Source organism: Chiloscyllium plagiosum, unplaced genomic scaffold (assembly GCF_037043375.1).
Source record: "Chiloscyllium plagiosum isolate Xiang-an unplaced genomic scaffold, Cpla_swu_hap1 HiC_scaffold_7, whole genome shotgun sequence".
NCBI lineage: Eukaryota > Metazoa > Chordata > Chondrichthyes > Orectolobiformes > Hemiscylliidae > Chiloscyllium > Chiloscyllium plagiosum.
In genome coordinates, this window is record NW_028270145.1 from 30225280 (window position 1) to 30240529 (window position 15250).

The 15250-nt window shown below is 45.0% G+C and overlaps 1 protein-coding gene across 5 annotated transcripts in view; it reads left to right on the forward strand.

Moving 5' to 3' along the window:
- The window catches only part of LOC122551427 (neuropilin-2-like), a 105824-nt gene that overhangs the window by 75375 nt on the left and 15199 nt on the right, over nt 1-15250 (forward strand). For 4 of the 5 annotated variants that reach the window (XM_043693315.2, XM_087988881.1, XM_043693316.2 and 1 more), the window contains 4 exons: nt 3254-3415; nt 5119-5381; nt 5512-5608; nt 7332-7379. In XM_043693315.2, coding sequence (XP_043549250.1) covers nt 3254-3415; nt 5119-5381; nt 5512-5608; nt 7332-7379 — 570 coding nt within the window. Of the gene's footprint in view, nt 1-3253; nt 3416-5118; nt 5382-5511; nt 5609-7331; nt 7380-8755; nt 9706-15250 lie in introns of those variants that run through there. The other variant, XM_043693317.2, reaches the window with a different exon arrangement.

Genomic DNA, 15250 nt, shown 5'->3' on the forward strand with positions numbered 1-15250 from the left:
AGATGCCCTCCACTGCAAAGTTGTTGGTTCATCTCCTTCGAGGCATTTTATTTCCCTCTGCACCAACTCCATCTCTTGCCACTCCCTCATCTTGATGAGGCAAGCCCCAGCTCGAGATCCCTCAAGTCCAGCATCTCCTACCTCCACGCCTTTTCTGTCCCCCACTTCATCTCCTACCTCAGTGCCCCCTGGACTCTCTCTCTCTCTCTTTGGTCACACATTTCTGTAGAATTGTTTCTCAATTTTACTATGTATCTATCTTACCTCCCTTCTCGCAATCTTCATTTCCACTGATCATTGATTTCTCCCTGTTCTCCCCCCCTCTCCATGCAAGTGGCTAGGAAGTATTTTATTGGCTTGTGTGCAATGCATAATCTTGGGCCCTGTTTTTTGTAAGTCAGACCTGTACGTGAGACTTAAAATAACTCTTGATCATTGACTGCACATTTAAGTCAAATCATAAAATTGCAGGAAAAGTATTTGAAAATAGGCAGGCAATGCACATATTATAGCTATTAAGAAAAAAAGTTGACTGAACGGATGCACTTATATTTGAAAAAAAAATTTCACTTGAACTCTGTTTTACAGCTTTAACCATGAAGAGATTATATTTGTTTTTCCTAAGTGTCTTTGCAAGGTTTTGTACTTGATTAGGGGAGTCTATCCGCTGAATGGTTTGATCTTAAGACATTTTGCTGAGCACACGATTCTGTGTGACAAGGTCTAATTCATTCCCATTTTATTTCGGAATTAATCATCAAACCATGAGTAGTTAATCGGTGAGGAAGGGGGTGGTTATTATCGACTGCTTGCATGTTTCCTGTCACAGCTAATTGTGAGGTGACTATTTTCCTAACCTTGGCCATGTGATTCTGAAAGAGTGAGATATGGCCACAGCCACTGCACTCCCACTGCAAAGAAACCCCATAAAAGTGGCGGGTGTGAAAATGCTTTTTGTCAGTGCCTAGAGCTAAGATACATAGTTAGATTGGTAGATTGAGCTTTAAATCTCCAGTTGGCTGCATTCTATCTGACCTGAGAATGCTTCAAATAGACACTGGAGACCATCTCCCTGTGCGACAGATCCACCCAGCCTGGAAGGTACCTGTTACATCCAGTTTTGTGATCCTAGAAAGAAATTCTGGGTGGTCACAGGGGGCAGGTGCCCTGGTTAGGAAGTCTGTGTAGGTTATTTGCTGTTTCACCTACATCTCCCCATGCCATTTCCCTACCATCTCATGCAGCCCCCATCATTCTCCATTCCAATTTGTGCCATACCCACACCATCACCATCACCCATACGTACAATGCTACCTCCATAGCCAGTACCTGCATGGGCAGATCTCAGGAGCCGTGAAGTGATGGAAAAAAACACTTTTCACAATCTAACAGAGTCCTCACGACTACACACTTAAAAGGGGGAGGAACAAAACTCCTATTTATGTCAATCATTCAAGCTTTTCAATCCCCTGAGATGGTTAATCTCTTATAAAGATAAATGCACTCTATTCAGACCTCACATCAAAAACAGCTAATTCTTTAATGCCTTATTAAATTCTCAATCAAACTATGAATCAAGAATCTCCTGCTGTGATAATTATAGCATTTGAAACTCAGCCAAGCATTTGTAATGACAATAATAATAATAATAATAATAATAATAATCACCCTTGTTGAATTGAAACCCAGAGCACTTTTGAAACTGAACAACTAGATGGCAGTGTAGTTCCTAACCTACACAGATAGTGTGTCAACCCCATCAGTCTGTAAGATGTCTTTTTTACTCTCACTGACCGTTTCAACCTATTTTACTGCAATATTTAGAATTGAGACATTTAAAAGAGTTCAAATATTCTATTTAGATGGATGTTACCCTTCAAAGTGCATCAATTCATGACACCAGTGTCATAGGTATAACCAAAATCGGTTACATTTGAACTCACCGCTAAGTTCCAATGGCCCTGGTCAGTTCAAGTTTCCCATCTGTCTGAGTCCATTCCCCTGCAACAAAAGTGACACACATGCACGCATACACATACACAGACACACACGCATGCACACACACACACCCCTCCCCCTGCAGAGACCCCAAAATGCTGGCCCCACATTTTATGAAAAATACTCTGCGTACGGCAGTTAATATCATGTACACGTGCACAGAATGTCCATCGCAGAAACATGCCATCCAGTCCCACTATTTATGCTCCACGAGACTCCTCCCACTCTACTTCATCTTGCCTTATCATAATCACGCCTAACCTGCTTCTTGTATTTATCTCCCTTAAATAGACACCAATGCTAGTCACCTTATAGAGTTGTTGAGTCATACAGCATGGAAACAAACCTTCCAGTACAACCAGTCTATGCCAATCGTAATCCCAAACTAAACTAGTCCCACCTGCCTGCACTTGGTCCATATCCCTCCAAACCTTTCCTGTTCATGCACTTATCCCAATGTCGTTTAAACATTGTAACTGTACCTGCATCCACCACTTCTTCTGGAAGTTCATTCCACACGTGAACCCTTCTCTGTGTAAAAAGGCTGCCCTCGTGCCTTTCTTAAATCTTTCTCCTCGCACCATAAAAATATGTTCTTAATCTTGAAATGCCCCACCTTAGGGGAAAGACACCTGCCAATCACCTTATCTATCCCCCTCAATATTTTATAAACCTCTCTAAGGTCACCTTTCAGCCTCCTACACTCCAGTGAAACATGTTGCAGCCTATCCATCCTCTCTTTATAACTCAAACCTTCCAATGCTGGCAAGATCCTGGTAAATCTCTTCTGAACCCTCTCCAGCTTAATAATATCCTTCCTGTAACAGGGTGACCAGAACTGGAGACAGTGCTCCAGAACAGGCCTCACCAATGTCCTAGACAAAATTAACATAATGTCTCAACTCCTGTGCTCAAAGGTCTGAGCAATGAAGGCAAGTGCGCTAAACACCTTCTTAGCCACCCTGTCTATATCTGACGCAAACTTCAAAGAATTATGTGCCTGAACCCACAGATCTACAACAGTACCCACAGTCCTTCTACTTTCTGTAGTTCTGTGTTTTGCCTTGTTGTACACTTTGGTATTGATGTGACAGAGGGGTGAGGCCGTTTGGTCTCCTGGTTATCAATAAGATTGTCTGCCATCGACGTCTCGTTTGTCTGACTGCAATGTGGTGGAAGAAGAGAGGGACAGAAATGAGACAGAATGAATGACTGAGCATGTCCCCACTTGGGAAATTTGTTCCTGGCTTTCTAGAAATCCCGACCAGCATCGAAGGCTTCAACTGCAGTTTCGGGGACTCGCGTGACAACGAGCTCTGCGGATGGACACATGACCCGTCAGCTACGTTCAGGTGGATGGTCCATTCTGGCAGCTCCAAGTTTGAAGATGTCGGACTGAACCAGGACCACAACACAGGTCAGCCAATGTAGGGTGACGTAAAATTGAGGTGCTGGCAATCTCCCCCTGCAGTTCCAGTCTTCCGCCTGTAGGAGGCACAGCTCACTGCCTCCTATTTGTTCAGATTTCTGTTTGTGGACACTTGCCCTCCGACCTCACCTGAGGTTGACATTCTTAAAGTTAGTGCTGATTAAAGATACACTGGAAGTCTGTCTGAATTATTCCCCCCCCCCCTCCCCACCAAGTCTAAAGGTGCTGAGCCCAATCTCCATGCTCCTACCCCGACTCAATCACAGGCCGACTGACATGTTGAACCTGGGGCTGGAGAACTGTTTTCAAATCCCACCGTCCACTTACTCCCCACCACCTCATTAACTCGCCAAAACTACTGTGCTGCTCCAGTTCTGGGCCCTGATGTTTGTGGCCACAGATTGGCAGCTGTGGCTTTATCAGCCTAGGCTGAAATTCTGGAATTGCCTCCCTAAACCTCCCCACCTCTCTTAACATCCTACTTAAAACCTGCCTCCTTGACCAAGCTTCTGGTCACATGTCCTAATCCCTCTTTATGTCATTTGGTGTCAAAATTTGCTTTGATTACACTCCTGTGAAGTGTCTTGGTATATCTTGGGTAGCTCAGAGGTTAGCACTGCTCTCTCGCAGCACCAGGAGCCTGCGTTCGATTCCAGCCTTGGGCAACAGTCTGTGTGGTGTTTGCACGTTCTCCCCGTGTCTGCATGGGTTTCCTCCCACAGTCCAAAGCTTGCAGGTTATGTGGATTGGCCATGCTAAATTGCCCATAATATCCAGGGATGTACAGGCTGGGTTGGTTAGCCATGGGAAATGCAAGGTTACAGGGATAGGGTGGGATGCTCTTCAGAGAGCAAGTGTGAACTCAGTGGGCCGAATGGCCTCTTTCTACACTGTCATGTTTCTATGATGATGATCCTACAAAGTAGAAGGCACGATGTGACCAGAGGTTGTTGCTGAGTCTCACAACTTGAGCAATGTGTTATCTTTAAAACAGTGATACTTCCCTTTCTAGGGACAACTAGGACTTAAACCAGAAGCTGTCAATATGCACCATATCTCACACTTCAAGTCTCCCAGCTGGTATCAGGGGCGAAGCTATCAAACAAAGGTTAAGCACCTCTGTCAAGGGGCGGAGAATAGTTTTATGAATCAGACAGCCAATGCCTCCTGGGGCTGACGTGAGCTGTTCACTTATGGCTGGTTGCTTTTTCAGTAATGACACTGAGCAGCTCCTGACACTCCAGGGAGCACAATAGGAAGAAGCTAAAAACAGATTTGTTTAATATGTACGCAAAATACACACACATACAAATGCTAAGGGCATAAAACTATATTGCATAAAATGTGCAAGTGAGCCTCTTTGGCGGTCATACAGTCTCCATCACTCTCCATTTGTCTGGGAAGGTGGGATGCCATGACAAAGTATGAGCTAGGAGTGCCTGAGTGAGCAGGACAGTTACAGGCCTGTAACTGAAGTTCCAGAAATATGCCTAACCAGAGTTGGCACCCCTTGGACAAATGGCTCACTTTGCTGGTGTACTTTCTATCATCTGATTGGTTGACCCAACACGGTTTTATGTTTCTGGAGGTTTGAGAGAGAGAGCGCATTGGGGCCAAATGACATTGGTCAGAGTCAACCTGGGAGAGAGTCTCCATTCTCAGGAACTCTTGTTGTCTCTCCTTTTTTTTAGGTAAATGGAATTACCTGCACATTGAAGCCACCAAGATGGCTGAAGGACAGCGTGCCAGGCTGCTTAGTCCCATGGTGCCACCCATTAACAGCCACCGTTGCATGGTGTTCTGGTACCGGATGCGTGGTGCCAATGTTGGCACCTTACGGGTGCTGCTGAGGAAGAAGACCAATGATGTAATGCTGTGGTCATTGAGGGGAGATCAGGGGGACAAGTGGAAAGAGGGCAAGATCATCCTACCAGGATACAACGTTGATTATCAGGTAACTCGCCACTTATGTCGCAGCTACAGAACGACAGCAGTTGCCGTCTGCTTCGAGACTCTGTGTGTTTTCCTCTCTTTCTCTCCCTCTCTCTGATGCAGCATTCTCCTCTCTACCCCTCTGTGCTCAGGTCATAATCGAAGGCATCGCAGGAAGTGATGCGAGTGAGGATCTGGCGGTTGATAATATCGCCATAGCGTCACACATGTCTCTTGACCAATGTATACGTAAGTACCACATCCTCGCTGTTAGCAGGAGTTTGGTGGAATGTGGTGGAATCAGATGTGGAGTTAGGTTGAAGAGAAGCCAAGAAAACAGTTGCAAGATTTCGAAGAGTATGAGCTGCAAGCTAACTCGTTCCTCTATCCAGGTTATGTATGACCTAGGACTAACACATTCTTCATCATGCTCCCTGTCCTTGTCTCATCTGCACCAACTTCTGAGATCATTCTCAGGAGCCCGACATCATCGAATCAAATTGGCAGCCGTCTCACACACCACCTTTTGCCTTCTCTTCATCTCCATGCTTTGGTGACCAAGTGTGACCTTTGGGGAGAGGCTGACATAACAGTGCAGGCGTCTGGGTGGTGCTGTGTTGACCTGAATGGCATTAGATGTACGTAGGCCAGAGGGTAGATTGCAGGGTCTCCTACATGGATGACATGGTGGCTCAGCAGTTAGCACTGCTGCCTCACAGGACCTGGGTTCAATTCCATCCTTGGCTAACTGTCTGTATGGAGTTTGCATGTTCTCCCCATGTCTATGTGGGATTCCTTCGGATACTCTGGTTTCCTCTCACAGTCCAAAGATGGGTGGGTTGGCTATGGGAAATGTGGGTTATGGTGATAGGGTGGAATGCTGTCCAGTGGCTCGATGGGCCAAATGGCCTTTTTCTGCACTGTAGGGATTCTACAAGTGCCTCTCCAAGCTGCATATCAACCTGACTTGAATTATTTTGACCATTGTTTTCACTCTTACTGGGGAAAATGTCCTAGGTTTTCTTATGGCACTCTGGACGTAACTCCACCTCCCCACACTCCCACAGCACGCCCCCACCCATGGATCCTGAGTGGTTCACGCTAGCTTCAGTTGAGGACAAGCAATAAATACATGCCGAGCTGACGATGAACATATCCCGTACAGTCGGTATTTTAAGTAGAATAATGAGAGAGTGACTTCAAGATATCTGAAGTGCTTTACATCTGTTCAAATGGGTTTGTGTAAATTCACAGATTTGTGTTGCAAGAAACAGAGCAATCCTTCAGGCACAGCAAGCTCCCACAAAGAGCACAATTCCCACACGGTCTATTTTTGTATCGATATTGATTGCAGGCTGAAGATTGTCAGGGAAACTAGTTGATGACAACAGTATTCTTCTCCAAAATCAGTCCATGGGATCTTTTACACCCACCTGTGAGGGCAGTTTAACATCTCAACTGCAAGTTGGCACCTCCAACAGTGCAGTTCTCCCTCAGTACTGACCCTCTGACAGTGCAGTACTCCCTCAATACTGACCCTCCAGCAGTACACCACTCTCTCAGTACTGACCCTCCGATAGCGCACCATTCTTCAGTAATGATCCTCCAACAGTGCAGCATTCCCTCAGACTGACCCTCCGACAGTGCAGCACTCCATCAGTACTGACCCTTTGACATTGCAGCACTCCTGCAATACTGCATCAGCCTAGATTTTGTACCCAGGTTGAAATAACTGGAAAGACACAGGTGTCTTTAAATGTATATAATTCCTGAAAATCTATTGCTTTAACCAAGACCTATTAATCTCTAATTGGCCCACTGTCAAATTTTACCTGATGACATTCCTGTGAAGCCTTGTTATGTTTTATTGCTGTCAAAATGCTGTATAAATGCAAGTTATTCTTGTATAGACTAAGGGCCTGTAGCAAGGTGTTGCCATGTATGTTTAATAGTTGGTCCATTTTATTTGCAGAACCCATCAGTGCCTTTCCAGGGATCCACCCTACTGATATACCAACAGGTGAGTTAATTGTATCGTACATGTGGCTCTTGACATTTATTTGAGCAATGGGTATTTAGAGATGCAGGACTACATGGAAATATATAAGGTTCAAAGGGATTTTCTCCGTCACTGAATCTGAGCTCTCTTAATCGTCAGTCTTGTCGAGATCTGATTATACTGGCACAATTCGGTGAATTAGCATGGCCTGTTACAGAGCCAAGACGATTTCAGGTTAAAGTGGACTGAGTTAATTAAGCTCCAAAAAACACTGACGGTATCTTGAAAAGGCCAATTAAAAACTCTTCACTGTGAGCGATTTGTGTCAATGGTCTCCGTGAGTGTGCAGTCTACATCAGCTGGTTCGTGTGCGTCCGGACTTGGCACAAAACCGAGAGGGCAAAAAAGCAGTTTGGAACTCTGAGGGCCCAGAAAAGTACTCTATAGATTGAGCACGGTGTGTAGGTCTGGAATATCTCTCCTCACTTCCTTTTACAGATGAATTAACCTCTTGGTTTGCCAACAGGTTAACACCTCTGCTAAAAGAGCAGAGAGAGGCAGTTCATGAACACTGTCACAGCACAGTCTCAGCACTTCAGAGTTTCCTTTAGTATGCCGTGACCAAACCAATCGCCCTATTGCAGTGAATTTAATCTCCTAAAGTGATCTCAAAGTAGGCTGCCTTTAGTTTGCTGCCGTAGCCTTGTTTTTGTTTGGGATAAAATGTCAGTCGCCACACCGCACCATTGCAAAGAAAGTAAAGCCACTGTGCATCATGGAATCCTGCTTGTCCCCCAGCTCCTCATGTTTGCACGTGGTGGATTCTGGGATGGTTCCCCTGCCCTGACTACACTCTCTGCCATGGGAAACTAGACTGGGTGGCCATTTTGGATGGTCAGATTGGCCGGCCAGATAGTGTCATGTTGCCATTGGGGATGTCGTCTGGGGTGACAGGATGTCCTGGATTTGAACCAGTCAGTGTTCTCTACAGCAGGCAGGTGGGATTGATGGGCTGGGTGCCCCTTTTCCAACCACAGCTACGCGCTCCCACCACCACCCAATCCCAGCTCCCCCATATACACCCCCTTCCTCCTTGCACCAAGAAATTAAGGTCCTCATGGTGAAACATCCCTTATAGCCCAGAGTTGGCTGCTCTGGCATTTCCAAGCGCAGTCTGCCCACCAGTCACATGTTGCCACAGATTGAAGGGAATTCTCCCTTCAGAATCTCTGCCCACAATTCCACCATGATGTAAGGGGGGTGGAGGTGGGGAGAGAAAGAGATAGGCATCTACCTGGTGGCCATAGCGTGTTCCCATGATGCACCCTGCGCACTGAGCATGCTCTTAATCAATCATTGAGATTAGTTCCCAGCGCTATTTTGTGTCTCTTCACCAGGGGGACGCCCTGCGGGGAGCGAACCCACAGTGGAGTCTGTGTCAGCGCAGCCCATCCCCAGTTATTGGTATTACATAATGGCCGGAGGAGGTGCTCTGATAGTTCTGCTCTGTATCACTCTGGGCATGGTGCTGTATCGCCAACGGTACGGATTTGCGGCAAAGAAAAGCCTTCACTCGGTCAATTTCCAAAGCGTCCGCTTCCCCAACAGCTATGTCACGGGAGTGGAGCCTGGGCTCACTATAAAAATTGGAAAGGAAGATTACACCTCAAACTGAGAGATCGCACGGCTAGTTAACAAAAAAAATCACAAAACATTGAATTGTATCGCTGGCTCTACTTGCACTCTTCACTACAATCGCCATGGGAACGCCTGGTTTTTCTATTCTCTCCACTCAACATCGCACCTGTGGATTATAAATAGAGAAGGAAAGAGTAATGATCTCACACGCATCGTGTTATCTTTCGATTTGATTTTTTTCTTTCCCCCCCACCTTCTGAGAGAATTCGTTGTGCAAGATCACTTTGTGGAGTTGTACAGGGGCAGACTGAAGGAATGGCTAAGGAGGGAGAGACCTTCTACATTTCTCTGAGAAGTCAGCGGCTCATGAAGATTGTTTATTTGTCAACATTTCACATCATTCTGGTTGGAAAACAAATTGACAGTTCATACCTACGACACACGTACAAAGGAAAATATTTTTAACAAAAAGAAAACACGAGGAAGTGTGTCCCTTGAGACCAGACTTAAATTTCATTTTAATGACGTTCAGGGAATGCGGTTGCTTTAATGTGGAATATTTTTAGGCAGTACAATGCTGGCTTCCATGTTTGTCTTGGTTTGTTCTCTCTTTCTGTCTTAATTTTGTTCTGCAGCCTTTATGAATTAACCCGCCTGGGCTTTATGTCATTAGCAGTCGAAAACATTCTTCCAACTGGAAAAGAGCAAAAGACCTTTGTTGACTCTCAATCTCCTCCTCAGTGTGCCTGCCATATCCCAGTTAGAACAAGTCAACTGATGGGTCACCCTGCTCTATTTGTGGAATCATGCTGTCCACCAACTTGGCCATCCAATTCCCCTGCAATCCAAAGCAATTCATTCTACCCAAGCACTGACATGCTTAAGAGAACTGCGGAGTTGGGCAGAGGGTGCGGGCTTGAGGGGCAGTAAGGGGGATGTTGGTGGTGGGGGCAGGAAATGGTGCCTCTATGTGTACGCCTCTCTGTTTCTGAAAGTGCAAACGAGTAGCACTGCAACAATTTGTAAAAAAACTCGAGCAATTTGAGATCTAAATCTTATCGCAGCCTGGAATTGTCAGGGTGGCCATTTTGGAATTGGGCATTCAGGTTCCTGAGGCAACCCACCACACAATTTAGTGAAACAGCCTGTTAAAAGTCATTAGGAACTGATTTCTCAGGCTTTGTTTGAGAAGTGAAACCTAAATGCTAGAGGGAAAGAGACAGAGCGAGAGATGGGGGAAAAAAATTAGATTGATAAATGAAAATACTGTACCTGGCAATGCAATCTTCTCACTGTGAAAAAGATAGCAAAAACTGAGACCATTGCGGGGGACAGGAATTCATGCGTAATTGCTGTGAATGTGAAAAGATCTCTTCCAATTTTCGAAAATGGGTCCGTCTCACTTTTTATTCTGCCGAAAATTACATCTTTGAAAGGCAAATCAAGCTGAATTGTGCACTAATTGAGAAGCCAAATGAACACACCTGCCACAACTCTCTCTGCCTTCTAGAACATTCCTAAAATAGGACAAACGACATTTTCCAGTGTGAATTTGTTTTTGCATGTGATGCTGAGAGAAAGTGCCTCTTCGACCACCTGTAGCATGCCTTCATGATTTTGAAAAAAAACTCCCCATATGTTAGCAAGGCATGTAAAGATAAAATCCACTCGCCCACTGAGTGAGCCTCCAGCTTTTCAATCCTCCCTTTAATACCCATCCATTGAAGCTCCAGAAGGGATCCTCATCCAAAACATAAATCAGGGCAAAATTCCATCTCTCCATCAAACTTTAATATGGAGCTAAATCCACTGAAGGTCTTAGGAATTGTTTGACTCCCCCTTTCAAAGTTCAGTACCTGCCACCTTCCCAGTGAATTGGCCACTTTCCTTTTGAGAGAGGTCACTTCCCTGGTGTCGTCGCTTCAAAGAACATCTTGCATCTCCCGGGTGATTTACCTGTGGAATGTTGCCCAGGGTGTGAAATAAGGCAACAGTGGCTGCCTGGGGAGAGAGAGATAGGCTGAGGGCCCGAAACCTTGGCCCAGCTTTTAAGGAGCACAGGAGAAAGCAGGGAAAGAGGTGGAAATGTTTAGGGAGGGAATTCCCACAGCTACCACAAGGTAACCAGCCAGGAGAAGCCTGAGCTGCAGCAATATAGATTTCCTGGAGGGTTTAAACACTTGTTTTATTTGTCACAAAAGGAGCAACTTGATGGCAATACACAGTTCATTGCATTCACTGAGTATTACATTACATTGCATTGCATTACGCAGTACTCTGCATTCCACCGTATACTGTACACTGCAGTAGACAGTACATTGTATCCCACGGTATACTGCAATGTTCGTTACCTTACATGACATGGTATGCTGCATTGCACAACACATTGCATTACACAGTGCACTGCCTTCCACTATACACTGTACAGATCAGTCGTGATCTAAATGAGTGGCAGACTGGGCTTGAGGGCTTGAATAGCTTCCTCCCATTTCCTCTGTTCCATAAGAAAATAAGTTTGGCCTAAGCAGAAGCATCTCAACGTTAGTGTCTTCTGCGCCTCATACAATCTTGCAGTGAAGATTGTATGTTCAAGTCCCAGTCCCAGTCCAATGGCATGAACACAAAAATCTCAGCTGACATTTCCAATGCAGTACCGACTGAATGTTGCGCTGGCAGAGATACTGTCTTTCAGATGAGACACTAGGCTGAGGCCATCTCTGGGCGAAAGTGAGTACTGCAGAAGCTGGAGATTAGAGTCGATGTTTCGGGCAGGAGCCCTTCATCAGGAATGCTGATAAATGGCTCCTGCCCGAAATGTCGATTTTCCTGCTCCTCAGATGCTACCTGACCTGCTGTGCTTTTCCAGCACCACTCTAATCTTGAGGCCTTCTCTGTCATATCAGATTGGATTAAAAGGTTCCTGGGCATTGTTCTAAAGAAGATTGGAGGAGTTATCCCTGGTGTCCTAGCCAATGAATATTCAAAATAATTCCCCCAATTAGCATTCCGAAAGCATATGAATTGGTCCTGATCATGTTGCTGTTTGAGGAAGCTTGCTGTGCACAAGTTAGTTGGTATGTTTACTATATTACAATAGTGACCATAATTATACAGTACATCATTGAGTTAAAGCCTTTGGAACATCTATGGTTGTGATGGGCACTATATAAATGCAAGTTTTTTCTTCTCTCTCTGAATCAAGTGCACTTGAAACTGTGATACCTTGTCCCTTAAATCAGAAAGAGTTTTAATTCCTAGCTTTGACATTCCCTACCTTCATGAACCTATAGGCAAACATATATGCAGACAGTCATGTACACACATAGAAACACAGGTGTGCATACACACATCTATATAGACAGTCAGGTGCACACATATACATAGTTGCATTCACACTTATACAGACAGTCATGTACACACATATACAGACAGGCATGTTCACATATAGATACACAGGCATACATACCTAGCCACAAACACATGTACATTAAGACACATGCACTACATATAGACAGTCACATACACACATAAACAGACAAGCATCTACACACAAGAACACATAGGTATGCTCACACAAAGTCACAGTAAGACATGCACATATACAGTCATCTATACATGCACAAAGACACACACACACACGTATGTAAAAGTTTCCTCTTAAAGTGGTTATTCTCTGTATGCTTTGGCGACATTGTTTTAGTAGTCTTTGTCACCCGATGATGATGTCACGCTGATTGCCACTTCTTCCTAGAAATAGATGTCAACAAGATGATGGTCTTTGGAAAGATTTGATTGAAACAGGATTTTGCTGGTGATTAGCCAGCAAAGGAGTTTGCTGTCTGCTAATGGTAATCACATACACCAGGGGGAAGAGAAGAAAGAAAAGAACTTAAAATGCTCGCAGCTCCTCGTTTTCTGTGTAATTTGAGTCTACAGCGAGCAGCATGACATCGCCATCCAGTGACAAAAGGCTGTTAATGATTCTGCCGAGCAATCAGTCATCACTCTCAGTAAGTAGATGATCCTTCACTCCGAGACACGCTTTCTGAAGCAGTCTTAATCCAAATGTCACATTTATTCATATTCCCAGCACTTAATATTCGGCGTACAATTGTCATCAAATCGCCAGCACTTGAAAAGGAAGATATTTCAGCCAATTTGAACTAAGCCCATGTGTCAGCCATGCTTCAATGGCCAACTCTCAGGCCCTCTGAGTCAAAAGGTTGTAGGATCGACAGTACATGGGATCAGTGTCTCGATAGAGACATGACAGCAAAGTCTGACCTGATAACTCAGTGCAGTTGAGTACTGAACTCTTCAGAGGAATAATATAGAATAAAGACTAGAGGATTCCTTCCCACTGTCCTCTCCCATATCTGTCCTTCGCCCACACCAGTGAGAAACAGATTTGCCTAGTACTTCTTATGGGGCCTTACTTTGTGCAAATTGAGTGTTGTCCTTCCCCAGATTACAACAGAGATGGTACTTGAATGCAGCTGGCTGTAAAGCACTTTGAGATATCCTGAGGTTGTGGGAGGTGCCATTTCAACGCAATTCTATTGTTGTGCCCTTTCCGAATTTACTTTCCAGTGAAAGTGATCGATGAACATGACTGTTGCAGTTACTGATGTTCCTTATTTCTGAAAGGGCACTGGCTTTGTCAAAAAGGTGTTTGCTAAGCCTATTTTTCTCTAATGTTTTGGCAAAATGCATCACTCCATTCCTGATTCACCCCTAGCGAGCACCAACAAATGCATATCAGGGCATATTTATTTCCTTTTGAAACTGCTTTGTAAAGGTAGTATTTTGTATAAAGTGCCCTTGCTGTTGGATTTCTCCTGTGATATCCAAAAAAAGCCTGCAGTGACATTACTGGAGGGGCTTTGAACAGCAGGGTGACTGAAGAGGAGTGTTGCACTAACCCAGGAGCGGGTAGTTCAAAACCAGGGGGCACAATTTTAAGGTGAGAGGAGAAAGTTTTAAAAAGGACGCAAGGGGCAACGTTTTTACACGGAGAGTGGTTCATATGTGAAATGATCTGCCAGAGGAAGTGGTGGATGCAGGTACAGTCACAACATTTCGAAGACATTTGGATAAGAACACGAGAGGGAAAGGTTTGCAGGGATAAGGGCCAAATGCAGCAGGTGGGACTAGTTTAGTTTGGGAAAATGGTCGACATGGACCAGTTGGACCGAAGCCTCTGTTTCCATGCTTTATAACTCTATGACTGCCTCTGACCTGCAGTTGTTCCCAGCCTAGCCAGGAAATTCCCAAAGCAAGGCTGCATTGTGTAGATCAACTAGGAGAAAGTGAGGACTGCAGATGCTGGAGAAGGGCTTATGCCTGAAACGTCGATTCTCCTGCTCCTTTGATGCTGCCTGACCTGCTGCGCTTTTCCAGCAACACATTTTTCAGCTCTGCATTGTATAGATGCCCTGCTCCAACAACCTCCCGGAGCTGACGAGAATTGTTTGGTGCAAAAAGACACTGGTCCAGTTTGTATTTTCTTCCTCGGCCTGCTCCTTCCCTCGTGGCAGCTCTTCACCAGGTGAGGCGACCGATCTTCCTACAACTTGCAAGGGAGGGCCTCATTGCTTGAGAGCTTTATGAAACCTAGTTTCCCAAGTCACCTGTTCCTCCCACGCCAGCTATTATCGCATGTCACATCTCAAATTATTCGTACACTGTTTCTCAAAACGTTTTCTGAAAGAAATCCTATTTAATTTGCATCTGAATGAATCGACGCTAACTGCTTGTACCGTCTCCCTAGAAACCTGGTGCCACACATTGACCACTCACCTGCAGAAATAACACTTCCACAGATCTATTCTATATTTTTCTCCCAATAATTTGGTGAAGGCGGCTTCCTCTGTTCTTAAAAGGTAATGTGAGGGGCAATGTTTTTACACAGAGAGTGGTTCATGTGTGGAATGAAGTGATGCCAGTACAGTTGCAACGTTTAAAAGACATTTGGATAAGTACTAGAATGAGAAATGCTTGGAGGGGTATGGGCCAAGTGCAGGCAGGTGGGACTAGTCTAGTTTGGGATTATGGTCAGCATGGACTGGTTGGACCGAAGGGTCGGTTTTCGTACTGTATGACTCTATGACTCCATTATCTTGTCCCTTTCCAATCCTAGAAATCATCATTGCCCCTCCACCTTCACAAGTGGTGAGCTGCTGAGATGCACAGAGTTCTTGCACAGTGCTAAAAGGGTGTCAAATCTTAAGAAAAGGAATTTCTGTTACTTGGGG